The 17,415-nt window shown below is 54.4% G+C and overlaps 1 protein-coding gene across 2 annotated transcripts; it reads right to left on the bottom strand.

The window, feature by feature from the left end:
- Window positions 1–1,641: 1,641 nt before the first annotated feature.
- CUNH2orf72 (chromosome unknown C2orf72 homolog) lies at window positions 1,642–9,279 on the bottom strand. Of its 2 annotated transcripts, XM_040972455.1 has the most exons (4): window positions 8,688–9,279; window positions 6,724–6,726; window positions 5,975–6,085; window positions 1,642–2,188 (listed from the first exon to the last, which is right to left on the bottom strand). In XM_040972455.1, the coding sequence occupies exons 1-4, from the start codon at window positions 9,277–9,279 to the stop codon at window positions 2,010–2,012; spliced, it is 885 nt and encodes a 294-aa protein (XP_040828389.1). In that variant the 3' UTR covers window positions 1,642–2,009. The 2 variants fall into 2 exon arrangements, with proteins under 2 accessions (XP_040828389.1, XP_040828388.1); XM_040972454.1 differs by lacking the exon at window positions 6,724–6,726.
- Window positions 9,280–17,415: the final 8,136 nt, after the last annotated feature.

The following is a 17,415-nucleotide window of genomic DNA, read 5'->3' as shown; positions in this document are numbered from 1 at the left end:
ATGGCTCCTAGGGACCACTGACCTGCCCTCTCTCAGGCCCACCCCAGGGTCATGTCCACAGCACCTGACTCTTCTACCAGAAAACTGCCATGAGACATCCTTCCGGCGAGGGAGCCTGTAGTGGCAGAGGGCCTCCCAGTCCTGCTGTCCCCCATGGTCAGCAGGCAGAACCCCAATCCAGCAGGCCGTGCCCGTCAGCTGGACCCAGGAGACACCACAGACCATGAGAAACTCCCAAGCACACTGTCTGTACACCAAGACTGCTAACCCAATGCCCACCAGGGCCAGGGGCAGGCAGGGGCGCTGTGCCAGCGAGGAGCAGCGGGCAGGGCGTGGATGAGAAAGCTGTGAGAGGTTCAGAGGGAAGCAGGCATGAGCTGCGGCAAACAAGACAGCCCAGCCTCCACCTAGAACACTAGGCTGTTTTTGGTGCATTCTCCCAAATATTGGCAACAAATATAGAAGATTTAAAAAAGAATCCTGTAACTCCTCCATAGATAAATTTCTAATAAAACTCCAATGGAATACTATCCAGAAATTAACTGCAAAATGGAAAGATACAGCAACTTCAAAAATCCAAAAAATACCAGTCTCTGTTTTGAAAGAAAATCAGTAGAACCCAGGCAACAGAATCACTTGGTGTCTGTCTCGAGCAGGAGGAAGTCAGCTGGGCCCGTGTGTTGGTGACAGCTCTGCATTGTGGAAACACCTGCTCCCAACCCACTGATTCCAAAGATAACCTGGCTTTTCTTCCTCCCGCCATCCCCAGGGTTGGGACCCCAGTTATGAAGAAATCGAGGCACAGAGTCCCTTCTAAACAGCCCAGGGTCCCTTAGCCAAGGGGGCTCCCACATTCCATAATTTGGCACCATCTTAGAGAGAGCTGGAATAACTAAAGTTAGGCACGCCTGTGGCACTAGGCAAAGAGTAGGCACCAATGTGTGTCTGCTGAGAGCATCACGCGTGCGTGCATGAATGAATGCATCTCGCCACTTTGCTCAGATAGTGCCTCCCAGTAGGGAAAATCAGGAGCTGTCCCTGCCACCCCAAAGACTGGATGCTTCCGGGGTCAGCCCAGCAAGCGCAGGAGCTAATCCTCTGTGGACGAAGAAATGGTGTCTCTGGCTCCAGAGGAAGGATGGCCCAGACACAGAGATGAGGTGCCAGCTGTGACCTTAGCTAAGACCTGAGACCCAGAGCTAGTGAGAGGCCCTAGCAGCCCATGCCTCTGGCTTCCCCTCTGTTGGGTACCACGACGAGCTCCCAGCATTCTTAGCCTCAGAGAACTTGGACACAGCAAAGTCAAGGTCAACCTGAGAAAGGGAGGCCCTATCTTCTCACTGGCATGAACAGCTGATTCTGTCCTGGCCCTATTAACACACAGATGGCTCTTGACACTGGCCTGTCAGCCCCCATCAGGAAGGCTGGCCCTTTGTTCTAGGAGATTCTAACTGGAATTTGAAGGGAGAAGTGATCAGCTCATCCAGTCTCTCAGAGGTGTCACCACTGGCATTGTGCATGGACCAATTTTGATGCTGTGGAGACTGCATTGTGGGATGTCTGCTAAACACCAGGCGTGCCCAGACACAGGGACACCCCCAGCATGCAGCGGCCTGAAAGGATGCTGGCTCCGGGATGAAGCGCTGGCAGCTCCCTCATGCACTGGGAACCGGAAGCCACAGAGGGAGTGACAGTCTGGCCGGGGTCACAGCCCAGATCCGAAGACTTGCAGCCCAGAGTCCCTGCCAGCTGTACTCTTGCACACCAGCCCAGGGCACTGCAAACACTGCAAACACACCCAAGGGTGCCACAGCACAGCAGAGCCCCGTGCACAGCCAGCTGTCTTGCTGGCCGAGAGAAATGGAGGCACAGACAGACACAGCCACCTTGTGATCACAAAGGAAGCGGACGCTAAGTGGGGAGTAGGTTGTCCTCGGCTTGTTTTAGTTCCGCCGCTAACTGGGAATGGTGGATGTGGCAGTCCCCGGTAGCAGGTGTCCATGTCGTAGTCAGCAGCTGGGGTCAATCCTGAGACGTGGGCTCCAGGAGAGGAAGCAGTCTGTGGCGGGCTCTGCAGGAGTGTGCATGACTCCATCACAGGTCTTTGATCCACTTGCAAGGTCCTCACAGGCCCCGATGGGAGACACAGCTGTCAGGGCCAGCTCCTCCTCGCAGTCCCGGCTGTGATCTGGAACAGCAAAAAGAATCACCAACTGGAACTGCAAGCTGAGGTGTCTGAGCTCAGAGAAGCCTGGGACTGAAGGGAGGAACGTGGCCCCGCTGCACTCAACAGGCCAATCCTCCAGCTTCAAATGCCAGCCTCCCGTATGGGTGCCAGTTTGTGTCCTGTCCTGGCTACTCCACTTCCCATCCAGCTCCCTGCTTGTGGCCTAGGGAAGCAGCTGAGGACTGCCCAAAGCTTTGGGAGCCTGCAACCACGTGGAAAACCTGGAAGAAGCTCCTGGCTCCTGGCTTTGGATCGGCTCAGCTCTGGCTGTTGTGGTCATTTAAGGAGTGTACCAGTAGATGGAAGATCTCTCTCTCTATAGATCTGCCTTCCAAATAAAACTAAAAAAATCTTAAATTTTTTAACATTAAAAGTAAGATTTAAAAACAAAATATGTATTAAAACCTCAAAGATGTACATACCACCTAACCCAGCAATTCCACTTCTAGGATTTTATCCTAAGAAAATTATTGGGAGTAATTAATGGAACTGCCACGGCCAGCTAAGGATGAAAGAGTCGCAGAGCAGCCACAGGCTAAGCAAGCCATCAGCGCTGAGGATGGTCCAGCAGAGAGAAGCAAAGGGGATCCCTCAGCTCCGAAGCCGAGGCCACTGCTGGGGCAGGAGGAAACCCCGTGACTGCTTCTGCTGTTCCCCAGCTCTCTGCAGCGACAGCATCCTAACTGTCCCAGGCTGAGTGGACAGGAGTGTGCGCGGACACACATACGTGGGCGCTAGAAAGGAGGTCGCATATGATTCCCTGTGAGCACACACACACGCACACACACACACGCACACACACGCACACACACGCGCACACACACACACGCACACACACACACACACACCAAGGGGCAGAAACCTGGGTCAGAGCCGAGGGTGGTGCCAATGAACACCAGCGTCCTGCTGAGCTACTTACTGTACTATGGTTTTGCCAAGTGTTGCCGTTGCGGAAACCAGGCAAACTAGCCACAGCTCGCTCTCTACTCTCACAACCGCGCGACAGTCTACAACTACCTCAAGAATAAGCAAAAGATACTGCTGCTGTGTGCTTATTGCCAAGAAAAGGTGACTGGTGGAGAAAGCAGATTCCCAAGCGCCAGGACTAAGTGGATGGTGTACAATAAATGTAATAGCCTATGTTTATGACAATAAAAGTATATCACATAGTATATCTCCTATCATATCCGGGGTTTACTACATGGCACTATAAATGCGTACCCAGTTGACCCTTGTATCTGTAGGGGTTCTCAAGAACCCCCGTCTCCACAGAAACCAAAATCCCCACACGCCGAAGTCCCTGATAGTGACCACTGCATCTCACCCCGCACGTCCTCCCGCACACTTGCTCTCTAACGGTAGATGCCATGTGCACAGCTGTTAGTTGTTCATGCTGGACTGGTTGGGCAATAAATGCAAGAAAATGGCAGGCCGTGTTCGGTACACACGCAAACTTTCCTTCCCCCAAATCGCTTTGGCCCACGGTTGGTTGGAACCACAGATGTGGAGGGTTGACTGTATGTGGTCCGTAAATGCTATTTGCATTTGAATACACTCCCTTCTACATGGCATTGGCATGGAGACGGTCTCCCAGCTGCTACTTTGTTCCCCAGAGGCTGGGTCAGGCTAGGACAGGGAGTCAGGAATTCACTGTGGGTCTCCCGGAGGGCACAAGGCCCCATCTACTTGGTCTGTGCCCTGCTGCCTCTCAGGGTGCCTCAGCAGGAAGCTGACTCAGAAGCAGAGCTGGGCTGGGACCCAGGCTCTCCGATGTGGAAGTCCCAGGGAGCACTTCAGCTGCCAGGCCAAATGCCTGCATCCCTTTTAAGATATATATTTTAAAAAGATTTAATATGCTACTTGAAAGAAAAAGTTACAACAGAGAGAAAAGGAGAAGCAAAGAGAGAGAACGAGAGAGGGGGGACAGATTTTCCACCCTCTGGCTCACTCCCTGAATGGCCACAACTGCCAGAGCTAGGCCAGTCAGAAGCCAGGAGTCTCTTCCGTGTGTCCCGCGTGGGTACAAGGGCTCAAGCATTTGGGCCATCCTCCACTGCTTTCCCAGGGCATTAGCATGGAACTGGATTGGAAATGGAGCAGCTGGGACTTGAACCAGCACTCATGTGAAATGCTGGTGCTGCAGACAGTAAGCTTACATAATAGACCATGGTGCTGGCCCTATGCTTAAATATTGTTAAATACATACAGCATATGCAGATTATATAGGTATCATACACATATGTATGAACTTACTAAAATGTATACAGTGCAAGGAGAGCAAGAGAGGGAGACAGATAACTGGAATGGTCTATTCCAAAGCATTGCTTATAGTTACCCCTGAGTGATGGCATTATGTGAATGATTTTTATAACTTACTTCCTCTGTGCGTGTGTGTGTATGTATGTTGAGGTACCACCTGGGAAAGGCACAATTGTCAGGCAGTGCCCGAGACCTGGCCCCTGGGAGGTGGGTACCGTGCTGAGTTGGGGGTCTCCCATGATGAAGGAGAGGACCAGAGCACTCGTGCGAGCCCTTGCTTCTGTGACCACGCGTGTTAATGCATCTCTCCAAGGTCATTGATGGCAGAGCAAGTCTCGTGCTGCCGCTGGGAGCAGCGGAGTGGCTGCCGGGAGGAGCCTGTGCGAGGGAGGGCCTGGTGCTGCTGGCACGTCTGGGAGTGAGCCCAGCTGGCAGCCGGCGGGAAGTCAGGATCCGCATGTGTCAATGCATATTGTTGCGAGCCGCTAAGTCTGCGGCTGCTGGTTACACAGCAACAGGGCGCTGACGTACTGACTGATGCTTGCTTCTACAAACAAGGGACACAGTTTCTGTTAAACCTCTGCCCTTTGCTCTACTTCCAGCGTCCTTTGGTGGTGGGGAGGAGGATATGAGCTCATTAGTCATCCTTAGCATCCATGGGGCACTGGCTCCAGGACCCCCTGTGGAGATCAAGCCCATGCAGACAAAGGTGATAGAACTGCCATCACCTGGCCTCTCCTCCTGCACATGTCAAACCCTCCCTGGATTATCAGCAACCCCTAACATGATGTACTGCCAGGGGATGATGGCAAGGCAGGTGTCTGTGCCTGTCTAGTGCAGACGTGGCCCGTGGCCCACAGCAGCTGTCCGTTTCCCCAGCAGCAGCCTCAGTGCACCTAGGCCTGCCTTCTCCAGCATCTTCCGGCTCACCTCTGGGCATTGGCCTGATGAGTCCACCCTCTCCATGGCTCCTGAGTCCTCCCCTCAGTTGGGTCTGCCCTGCCCACAGTTCCCTGGGGACAGCCGCAGCCCCCACCCCCTAGCTGCAGCCAGGCTCCTCTCCCACTACATTGTGGTCTTAGAATCACCAGGGCCCTCCGCTGCTGAAGGCCGTCCAGGGCTCACATTCTCCTCTTCAGCCTTGGCTTCCATTTCCTCTGCCTGCCACCCCCCACTCCAGGGCCCTGGAGAACAGCATCCTTGGTGAGTGCTTGTACAGGGTTCCCCCTCTTCCAATTTTCAATTTACCATTTATGGAAATCCTGGCTCAAACATCACTTGCTCCACCATATTCCTTAAAGAAGTCTTGGATTGCACTGGGCCTCGGATGCCCCACCATACATGTGGCAAAACCTGCATCATCGCTCCACCCACCTCCTTGGGTAGGCCGGTTCATGGCAGGTGTCCCATGGACACTGGTCCACTCTGTCCCTAATGTCCTGTGTGCGTGCACCCAACCCTTGGGCTTCAAGAAGCCGAAGCACTCACCCTGGGCAGGGCCTCTGGAGGAGGTGGCATCTCGGTCCTTCCTCTGGCTCCAGGGACCCCAGGAGAAGCAGGCCAGTAACCCTGGCAGACCTGGTCTCTCCACAGCTCCTTCTGCAAGAAAGAACACATGGAGACAAATGGCCAGGCAGTTTGTACTGTAGAAGATTCCAGTTTTCTGTACAGCAACACCAGAGCCTCAATGGCCTACATTCCTAGTATCAGCAGCCTGGTTATCTCACTTCATCCTCCCAAACACGCTCCGATGGCGGGGCCGTAGTGGGAAACCATGGCAAAAGAAGGGGCATGCAATTAATTATAAGCACCCGGCACTCAAGAAGAGCCACACAGGGCAAATCCTCTGCCTGATGTTTGGTTCTAACTGCATCTTAATAACAATTCTCATTTCCTTATTAAGATCACAGTAGCCTTTCAGTTACCTGGAGATCACCCGAGAGCCACAACTATCTGGAATAGAGCCAACAGGAACCACATTCTTTAAAAAAGGATTTATCTGTTTACTCGAAAGGTGGAGTTACATAAAGCCATTCGTTCACCCTCCCAAATGGCCAGAATGGTCGGGGCTGAGTCATGCCAAAGCAAGGGGCCAGCAGTTTCATCAGGGACTCCCACGTAGGTGCAGGGATCCAAGCACTTGGGCCATCTTCCACTGCTTTCCCAGGAGCATTAGCAGGGAGCTGGATTGGAAGTGGAGTAGTTGGGACTTAAACCAGCATCCCTAAGGGATGAACCCACTGTGCCACATGCCAGCTCCCAAGAAATGCATTTATGCATTTTTAAAAAAACATTTATTTATTTTCATTGCAAAGTCAGACATACAGTGAGAATGAGAGACAGGAATATCTTCCGTACGACGATTCACTCCCCAAGCGACTGCAACGGCTGGAGCTGAGCCAATCCAAAGCCAGGAGCCAGGGACTTCCTCCAGTCTCCCCCGCGGGGCCAGTGGGATTAGAACCATCACCCATATGGGATCCCGGCACGTGCAAGGTGAGGACTTTAGCCACTAGGCTATTGCGTGGGGCTCATAAATATCGTCTTTAAATGTAAAAAAAAAAAAAAAAAAAAAAAAGGATGTGGTGCAGCAGCAAAGTCGCCCTAAATGTGAAAGTGCCTGGGTTCGAGTCCGAGCTGCTCTGCTTCCAAACCAGCCTCCTGGTAATGGCAGGCACAAGTCCACGGGCCCCTGCCATCCGCCTGGAAGACCAGGACTGGATCCTGAGCTCCAGGCTTGGCCTAGTCCTGGACCACGCGAGCAAAAGGAAGTGCTTTCTCTGTCAATTTCCCTTTCAAATAAAACAAACACATAAACGTAAAAACAAAGACTTTCTGGCAAAAAAAAAAAAAGTCTTGTTTATAGTCGTTATTCTGAGCCTGTCCACTTTTACTGGCACTCAATGCTAACAAAACTGGATCTTGAGTTCTCCGACCCAGAGCGGCTGGATGGGACGGTACAAACAAGGTGGAAGGGCATTGCTGAAAGGCAAGCAACTTGGGAAAATAAAAGTCATCATTAGGCGGTGATGAAACAGATCAGCAAACGTTAACAGGGCCACATCGCAGCTGGGAACACCTCAGCCGCGTGGACCTCATTGGCACCACGGTCACGGTGCCTCCTCAGCCAGGAACTCCAAGGGTGCTAGGTTCTGACCACTCCCCCATTCTCCCTCCCTAGGAAAGGTGTTCCGTGTGAACATAGTTGAGAAGGGCGCATGGAGCCACCAGTAGCCTGCAGCAAGTGCCACAGGCAGCCGGCCAAGCCCACACAAAGGGGTGTGTGCCCAGGGGGAGGAAGTTTGAGGCAGATCCCGCAGCTAGGAGCAGGGCGGGGTGGGGGTGTGGGTGCAAAGACCACAGTTGGCCGGCTAGGCTGGCCTTGGGACATGTGTAAAGTCACAGGTACCACCAGGTCTTCTCGTTGTCCCCACACTTCCCCCATTCAGCTCCAGCATGACCCAGTTGGAAGCCAAGACCCAGTGACTTACACGCACAGGCTGACTGTGCGTCACGCTTAGGCTGCGGGTGCAGGGCAAGCTGCGCCAGCCGGGTGGGGAGCGGGAAGCCAGGAGCGCTCCGGTTCCGCCTGACCACGCGATCCTTCACGTCCCTCTTTGAACTCCAGCAAGCTGCAGAGTTCCTGTGAAACCCGGTGTCTCAGGATGGTGGACAATTTGACCCTTCCGCCCAAGGTAGCAACAGCCACAGAGCTAGGAAATCCTCCTAGCCCTGGGGGAGGGCGCGTGGAGGGCGGCGCACCTGCGGGCAGGCTGGAAGCTACACGGGGATGTCTGCACACCCGCGGTGCACGACCAGGAGGCGCTGGAGAATGCCTCGCACCCAGAGCCACGCCGTGCTGGACACGCCCTCCGCGGCCCCCCGGACCCCCATAAAACTCCGCACCGCGAGGCTTTCCCACCTCCGAGGTCGTGCGCTTCTCTTAGCCACTCCCCGCCTTCCGCGGCTCCCCTGGCTTCCCTAGGCCCAGCGCGTCCCAGCACCGTGGCACCTTTATGTCAGACTCGACCCCTCTCCCAGGGCAGGCTTCCTGCTCGCCGGGGGATCCCGGTGTCTGCTTACCTCAGTGTGCAACGAGGTGTGTGTGGGGGGGTCAGCCTAAAGGGGTTCAGCCTGTGGGAGATGCTTTCCCCCTGCAACCTTTCCCTCCCGCGCTCCGCCGCTCGCCGCACAGCCTCACCTGGTCGCCCGGGTCCGGCGGCTTGCAGGGCTCTGCAGGCGGCTGCTTGCACGGCCAGGCTGGAGGCCGGGCGGCCCGGGCAGTAGGCAGCCACCTGCACCGGGCCCCCGGTCTGGCGGCCGAACACTGTGCGCAGCAGCGCCTCCAGCAGTCGCAGCCCGGGTGCCGCGGCGTCCTCGGGCCCGGCCTCGGCCACCAGCACGCCGACCAGCGCCGCGCCGGCCCGCCTCCGGCCTCGCACGTCCCGCAGCATCTCCCGCAGGCGGCGGCGGGGCTCCCGGGCGGCCAGCGACGAGGCGCGGCACAGCACGAAGACGAGCGGCGAGCGGATGGCGCGCGCTGCCGCAGGAGCCCTCGGCGCCCCGCGCGCCTCCCCGGAGCCCGCGCTCTCGGCCGCAGCCGCGGGGCAGCCGGCCTTGGCCGTGGCCGGCTCAGCTGGGAACACGGCCTGGGCGAAGTCCCGCAGCAGCGCGCGGCTCGGTTCGCGCTCCCACAGCTCGCCCACCAGCAACACCTGCCCGCGGCCGCCCGCCGCCTCCACCAGCGCCTGGAAGGGCGGCTCGGCGGGCAGTGCTTCCAGCTCGCGCTCCATGCTCGTCCCCGCGCGGCCCTGCTCCCCAACCCGCCTCTCGGCGCCTGGGCCGGCAGGACACGCCCCCCTCCCGGGGCCCGGGTGGCTGGACCCCCGGCCGGGTGGCCGAGCCGGTCGGAGGCGGGGTGGGAGGGCGGGGAGGGCACTGTCCTGGTGGCTTCTTCCGCAGTCCCTGGGGCTGACACCGGGAAGCAGGGCCTCCTTCCTTCCTTCCTTTTTCAATCCTGCCAGCCTGCAAATGCTCGGCACCTGCTAGGCGAGGGCGCTGGGTGTCCCGAGAGCACGTGCACCCTCACAGGGGATATATCCCCTGTCTTAAGTTACTGATGCCAAGCAGGTGGAAATTAGTCTGATGACCGAGCATTAGAGACACGATTAGATTGGATTAGGGTCTTAGTGTGGTAGTGTGGTGCCCCTAAGGTTGAGGGGACGCGGAGCGATGGGACCACATTCACTCCTGAGCTCTGGTGGTACTCTGCACACTTGTAAGTCGCCATTTGCTAGGAGGCCCCCTCCCCCATACCTGGAGCTTCCAGAGCCCTGAGCCTACACACCTCTTTTTCCATGTAGAGCGAGGCTGTCTTGCTCGAATCCTTCTTTCCAGTAAGACGAAGCTGATGCACACACCAGGTTAAGATGGTTTTGTGATGGGTGTTTCTCGGAGGTCCTACATGGTTTGGGGGCAGGATCTGCCTTAGCTGTGCCCACTCCCAACATATAGGGAAAGGGCACAGAGAAAGGGGTGGCAAGACGTGGGGAATAGGATACTTCTGTTCCCTCTCTGCTTACCAAAAAGGGGTGGTGGTGGTGGTGGGGGGGGACATTGATGGTGCTGGGTGCCCTTCAGGCTGAGATCAGCACATGCGCTGTCAGCAGTCCCCGTCAGAAGCAGCATGCCTTTCGTTGTGAGTTGGCTTAGTCCAACAGAACATATTCTGTAGGAAGGCCAACATTTGTCCAGGCTCTGTGGAGCCCAATGCAGTAGCTGCCAGCCGCGTGTGGCTATCGCTGAGACCGTGCCGTTTGGCTCCTGCCGCTGAGGAGTTGAGTTTTTGAATGCATTTAATTTCCGATGGTAGCTGCACACGGCTGGTGGCTGTGACACTGGGCAGGGCTGGCAGAGGCACGTTCCCCTGTGTGTTACTCAGCGGTAGCTCAGAGGGACAAGAACAGGGAAGACTGGTGTGTGTGTCAGGGGGAGGGTATTGCTGGCATTGTGGCACAGTGAGCTAAGCTGTCACCTGCAATACAATTAGGCTGGAATCAGATTCAGCCATCCAGTCATCCACGCGCCGTATTCACTGAATATTTCGGGTCCCTCCTTGGGGAGAGAGCTGGGAGCAGGGAGGGTCATGCCCTGCCTGTGCTGGTGTGGAGAGAGAGAACGCACAAACACACATATGACTACAGCTTCCCACTGCAGTGGGCTCTCTGGGGTCGACAAGATGGCAGAGTCCTACAGGAACCAGCCCTTTCTGTAGTTTCTGCCCCACCTGAGGACTCCACGGAAGAGGCCCAAGTCTGTCAAGTCTAAGAAACATCTGGAAGCTGAGACAGGTCCCCATGCTGCCTCCCCTGGGGACTAGAGGAGGGGGTGCCCTGAAGGGGGATCCCCTGTACACTTCTGCCCACACTGGTTTCTATAGCTCCCTGCCCAGCCTGTGCCTGCCCCTCCACTGCCATGGTACTGGGAGGCGGCAAATACCTGTGCTGGCACACAGCACCAGGTGGGCTCACAGCCTAGAGCAGCCAGGCCTGCCAGTGCCAGTCCCTGCTCCCCACTGCACAGACCAGGCTTCTGAACAAGTGCCTGAACAAGCTAGCAGCAGAGCAGTGGCTGGCAGGCCCTGTTCATGTGGCAAGGGAAGCAGCTTTCTCGGCTTTCTGCTTCCGTGAGATCCCAGGAGGGGCGCAAGATAGACTCCAGGCCTTCTCTACTTTGTTTGGTGTTTTAAAATTACGTATTTTGCTTTAAAGAGAGAGAGACGTAAGAGATGTCTTTCACCTGCTGATTTACTCCCCAAATGCCTGTAATTGGTAGTAACCGGGGAAGGGACTGCAGCCAGGAATTCATGAGCACTCACTCCCATGGGAGTGACAGGGACCCAGTGGTTGGGTTACTGCTGCCACCCAGGGTGCAGTCAGGAGCCGGAACCGAACCTGGGCACTCCAGCGAGGGGTGAGGGTGTCCCCACCATGCAACCAAAGGTCTGTGCGGAGGCTTAGGTTGCGAGTCCTCCGGGCGTGTGCACTACACCCAAGGCAGCACAGATGTCAGAGACTTCCGGAAAACACCAAAGTAGATAGTGCAGATGTAAATTAGGATTTGTTTTAGTATGAATACTATAGATTCCAAGTTACAGTGGTGTACACGCACACAAGGATAGGTTAGTTTTCTCTCTTGCCGAAGTTTTGGGGTGGAGAATTTAGGTTCACTAACTTTGTTTCACTAGATCCTGGGGGGACTCAGGTCCCACTCCAGGTCACTACTCATGGAGATGTCATGCATCTTCACGAGCCAAGTCAGCGGCTAAAGCTCAGGTCATTACACCTGTATCCCAAATGGCTAGGAGGTAGAAGGAACAAAAATCAGAGTGATTTCAGATTTCTTAAGAGCTAACACTGCATAGTAGAAAAAGCTGAATGGCAGTTTTAAAGGATCTATAAAAAAATAGCTTAGAACATAGGTTTGGATTTGTAGATAAACAAAGATATGAAGAACCAGAAGGTTTGTCACAGACAGCCCCTCTCAGAAACCAGAGTGCTCACCCACAGCCAGGACTGTCAGTCCAGACTCAGTCGCTGTGCCATTCGGGCATAGCTCCTGGCACTCTCCCCCACTGCCCACCACTGCTCTTCCAGGAGCTATGTCTGCGCTTGCTCAGAAACCTGGCCCGTGCAGTGGGAACAAAGGGCTGGCACTGGTAGTTCTAGCTATGACAGGTGTCTGCTGCCTCCCAGCACCATGGCAGTGGGAGGATTGGCACAGTGGGGCAGGGAGCTATGGAGGCCAATGTGGGCAGAGAAATTGTGCAGGGGGCCCCATCTGAGCCTATCCCCCGTCCCTTCGTGCCATGGGGGGAGAGGCATATGGGGACCTGTCCCAGCTTTCATCCTCGGTTCTCAGAGACTTGATGAATGTCCCCCTGTCTTCTGTGGAGTCCTTGGGGCGGGGCGGGAGCTGGGAGGATGCAATGCCAGGAAAGCAGAGGAAAGCTGGCAACTGGGTGCAGGGAGGGCCGTGCTGCGGTGGCCTGCACTCGGCCACCAGGACTATTTACTGCCAGGCAGCACATTCCAGAGTCCGGGGTGCAGGGTCAGGCAGGGGTTGGAGTCCAGGGCCAGGGATTAGCCTTCTGCGTGGTATTTACACAGCAAAGGCCCTGGTATTCATTGAACAGGAGGGAGGCAGATGCCAGGAGGGTCCCTTCCTGCTCTCCTTCCATGTCCTGGGAAGACATCTTCAGACAAGCCGCTGCTTCTCACTGTCTCCTGTTTTGTGGAAGCGTGGAGGGAGCTGGGATTTGGGGATGAATTTGTCTCTCGTTGCTCCTGGAGCAGAAGTTACTGGAAGCCAGTGCTGTGTCAGAGTACAAGGTCTCAGTGGCTCGCCTGGTACCTCCACTCTCCCGCTCTCCTCCTTCCCTTCCTCTGCACCTGCAGCTTTCTTTTTTCCCATCACTCTTCCTTCTCTGTCCTCCTCTCTCCTCACCCACTACTTCCCTAAGCCTGTTGTTTTGGGGGGCTCTAAGGAAGGCGGGGCCTGGGCAGTGGAAATCAGGAAAGCCCAAGCCCCACAGAAGAATGAGGTGGAGGTGGGAAGTGGGATTTTATTTATTTTAGTTTTGTTTGAAAGGGAGAGTTACAGAGAGGCGAGAGAGAGAGATTTTCTGTGGGCTGATGGTCGCAATGTCTAGAGCTGGGCTGGTCTGAAGCCAGGAGCTGGGACACAAACTAGTGCCCATGTGGGAAACTGGCACTGCAGGCAGAGGATTAACTTACTATCCCACGGTGCTGGATCTGGGGGTGGTGTTATGGTATAGTGGGTTAAGTTGTTGTCTCTGACAGGAGTACATGTTTGAGCTACTCTGCCTCAGATCCAGCTCTCTGACAACGTGCCTGAGAAAGCGGTAGAAGCTGGCCCAAGTCCCTGGAGCACCTGCATGGGAGATCTGGAAGAAACTCCTTGCTCTGGCTTGGCCCAACCCTGGCCATTGTGGCCATTTGGGGAATGAATCAGCGGATGGAAGATCCCTCTCTGCCTCTTTCTCTTGGTATGTAGCTGCCTTTCAAATAAAACAAAACAAACAAACCAAAAACAACAGCTGGATCTGACAACAGGCCACGTTGCAGGTCCACCGGGCACTGGTGGCCAGTGTGGGCACTCAGGTGCGAAACATTGTATCTTCACTGGGCATGCAGGGCTCTGTGCCAGTGGGAACTTTTGGGACCTGAGTGATACTGGATAGGTGGGGAGCTGGGTGAGGGCCATGAACTGGAAGCCACACCTCCCCTCCCTAGTCAAATAACCCCCTTCCCAGGCTATTTCTCCTATCACGTGGGACCTGGGGAAGGTACCAAGCAACCACTCCCCTGCCAACCCCCTAAGGATCCAGCAACTGTTACAGATCTCTCTCCCCAGACAGGGACCGATGGGGTAGGGGCCTCAGGCTCTGTCTCTCTACTCCTCTCCCACATCCTTTTTCCTTCCCGGCCCACTCTCTTGCTGAACTGTGCCCTCCCGTCCCCCTTCCCGTGTGTGTGTGTGTGTGTGTGTGTGTGTGTGTGACCTTTTAAATCAACATCCCCACTCTGTGTGCCGTATTTGTGCCTGTCCTTGAAATGCTTTTCAAGGTAAAAGGCAATGACCTGGGACAGGAATCCAAACCCTACCCCTTGCTCAGAGCGTGAGGAATATGTGTTGGGGCGGCCAGAGGCATGGGCCAGTTACAGTGGTGTCAGAAGGAACGTGAGCAGTTTCTCTGGGAGATACCTGTGCGGCTGAGGCACGGGACAAGTGTATCGCAGCACTCACTGGAGGAGGAGGCCTGCACCTGCTGCCCTGCGGACCTCCACATGACTTCTCTGGACCCTTCCAGCATCTTAGGCCAAGGCAGAGCTGATGTGCGGATGACAAAGGCCATGTAGGGCTTTAAGGCTTTGTCACTTGAGCCTGCTTTAAAATCTACCCAGCCAGATCATTTTGTAGCTGGACTGTAAGTGTGCTAAAGACCCAGCACCCCTGGGACAAGCAATGTGACCTAGCTGTAGTGTCTCGGAACTGAATGGGAGCCTGGCTGACCCTTTGTCCTCCCTGGTTATAAGTGACGCAAGCTTCCACTGAGCTGGGGGCTGTGGAGCCCCTGAAATGTGGCCTGTCGCGTGCACAGCTGCACGTGAGGCCTGATTTAATTTCAAACAATCGACGTTCAATTTAAATGACTGCCTGGGGCTGGTGGCTACCACACTGGGCAGCACAGGTCACACAGATGATGTGGCCTTGTTGTTCTCCTTCAAGGATAGTGTCCCTGGCCACACTGACAACATGGTTTAAGTTGCTTTTCCGCTTTAGGTGGCACCAGATTGGGACACTTGCTGCCACAGTTGCTATTGGCTTCCAGTCTTGGTGCTTAAAGAGCCCTAATCTTATGGGAGTGATGACGCAGTCTCATGGATCCAATCAAGTATCCCTGAGGCCACTTGTGACATGCCTGTTCTTTCTGTTGCCTGGGAATGGCCCTGGGGTGGGTGTGTGGTTCAGTCCCAGTCAATCCAAGCATGTTCCCTAGAGAGACTTCTAGGACTAAGTTCGTTCACTGACTAAGGAATCTGAACGGCCCATAGCAGCCCATCATCTGGACTCCTTAGAATAGTGTGTGGAGCCTGGATATTCAGATTGTTGACAATGTTTGGGAAAGTTACTTGGTTCCTGCAAGACAGTGCGGAGCTCAGGGTTGCATTCCTAGCTCATGTTTCGGACTTTGGCCTTGTCCCTGCTGTTGGAGTGGTTTAGGGAGTGTCTGCCTCTGCCTCTGTCTCAGTCTCTCTCCTTTCTGTCTCTCAAATGAGTGGAAAGCAGTAAATCTTTGGAGCTGTTGGTTTACTATAGTTAAAATAGCAGAAGGATCTTATTTTGCTACGTGAGAATAACAACTCAAAGGATCTAGAATAGAACTGTTGGAAGCGCACGTTATTTATACAGATGTACCCAGATGGTAAACAGTTTGTGGGCTGGCCTGCTAATTCATGCACACCTCTTAATCCAATACAAAGTTTACATTAAACATGTAGGAGCCTTGGGCGGGCATTGTGGCTCAGCTTGTAAAGCCGCTGCCTGAGATGTCCCATATGGGTGTCAGTTTGAGCCTTAGCTGCTTCACTTTCCATCCAGCTGCCTGTTAATGAGCCTGGGAAAGCAGCAGAGGATGGCCCGAGTGCCTGGATCCCCTGCACCCACATGGGAGACCCGGAAGAAGTTCCTGGCTCCTGGTCCAGTCATGGCTGTTGGGGCCACCGGGGCAGTGAACCAGAAAGCAGGTTGAAAATGTTTCTGGGGCCCGGTACAATAGCGTAATGGTTAAAGTCCTTGCCTTGAATGTGCCGGGATCCCATATGGGCACTGGTTCTAATCCTGGCAGCCCTGCTTCCCATCCAGGTCCCTGTTTGTGGCCTGGGAAAACAGTTGAGGATGGCCCAAAGCCTTGGGATCTTGCTATACCCACTTGGGAGACCTGGAGGAAGTTCCTGGCTCCTGGCTTCAGGTCGACATAGCGCCGGCTGTTGTAGTCACTTGGGGAGTGAATCATCAGAAGGAAGATCTTCCTCTCTGTCTCTCCTCCTCTCTGTATATCTGCCTTTCCAATAAAAATAATATATAAATCTTTTTTAAAAAGAAAAAAAGTTTCTGTTTGTTTCTCTCTCTCCTTTTCTGTAACTCTTTGAAACAAATAAATAAACCCTAAAAAAAAAAAAAAAAAGAAAGAAAGCAATTTCCTGTATGGAGTGGGAGTTGAGAGTTAAAAGGAAGAACAGGACATTTTGTGTTCAGCAAAAAACCTGTTCTATTTGCCTTTTTTTTTTTTAAGATGTATTTATTTTTATTTGAAAGCCAGAATCACACACAGAGAGGGTGAGGGAGCTGGTGTGTGGAATAGTGGGTAAAGCTGCCACCTGTGGTGCCGATGACCCATGGGATCACTGGTTGGGAAAAGCAGACCCGGATGAAGCTCCTGACTTCTTTCTGGCTCAGCCCTGGTCATTGCAGCCATCCGAGGAGTGAACCAGTGGTTGCAAGACCTCACTGTTTCTCATCCCCAACTCTTTTAAATAAAATACATCTTCAAGAAGAGAGGTAGACACACATGGAGAATTCTTTCATCTACTGGTTCATTCCCCCACATGGCAGGGGCTGGGCCAGGCTGAAGCCAGGAGCGTGGAGCTTTTGCCACTCTCCTACATGGGTCCTGGGGCCCAAGCACCTGGGCCATCTACCACTGCTTTCTCCGGTGTATTAGCAGAAAGCTGGGTTAGAAGTGGAGCAGCTGGGACTGCCACTAGTGCCCATATGGGACGCCGGCACTGCAGGCAGTGTTACCCACTGAGTCACATTGCCCAGCCCCAGAGTGTTGCTTTTGAGAACAACTGTCCAGTGGCAAGGATGTGATGCAGGGGTTGAGTCATGGCTGGCAATGCCTTCGTCCCATATTAAAGTATCTGGTTTGAATCCTGGCTTCTCTGCTTCCAAGCCTGCTTCCCGCAAAGGCACTGAGAAGCAGCAGACAAGGGTCCAAGTCCTTGAGTCTCAGCCACCGGGGTGGGAGACGTGGATGGAACTCTGAGCTCCTGGCTTTGGCCTGGCCCAGCCTCAGCTACTGTGGGTGTTTGGGCAGTGAACCAGTGGATGAAAGATCTCTCTGTCCTTTTGTTTCTATTGTATCTTTGCCTTTCTAATAAAAAAGTATTTTTAAAAATTTATTTATTTGTTTATTTATTTATTTTAAAGGGATACCAGGGAGCAACCGAATGCAGACACAGCAGGAGAGAGCTAGAAGAACCCCACAGCAGGAAGGCTGTGGAGGTGCCCGGGTGCCCAGGGCTCTCTAAAGCCCTCCGTCTGGGGTCTTCTTGGAGCCCCTG

Source organism: Ochotona curzoniae, unplaced genomic scaffold (genome assembly GCF_017591425.1).
Source record: "Ochotona curzoniae isolate NIBS_2020 unplaced genomic scaffold, NIBS_Ocur_1.0 contig_2294, whole genome shotgun sequence".
Taxonomy (NCBI): Eukaryota; Metazoa; Chordata; class Mammalia; order Lagomorpha; family Ochotonidae; genus Ochotona; species Ochotona curzoniae.
This window is presented reverse-complemented; position numbering and strand designations above follow the sequence as displayed.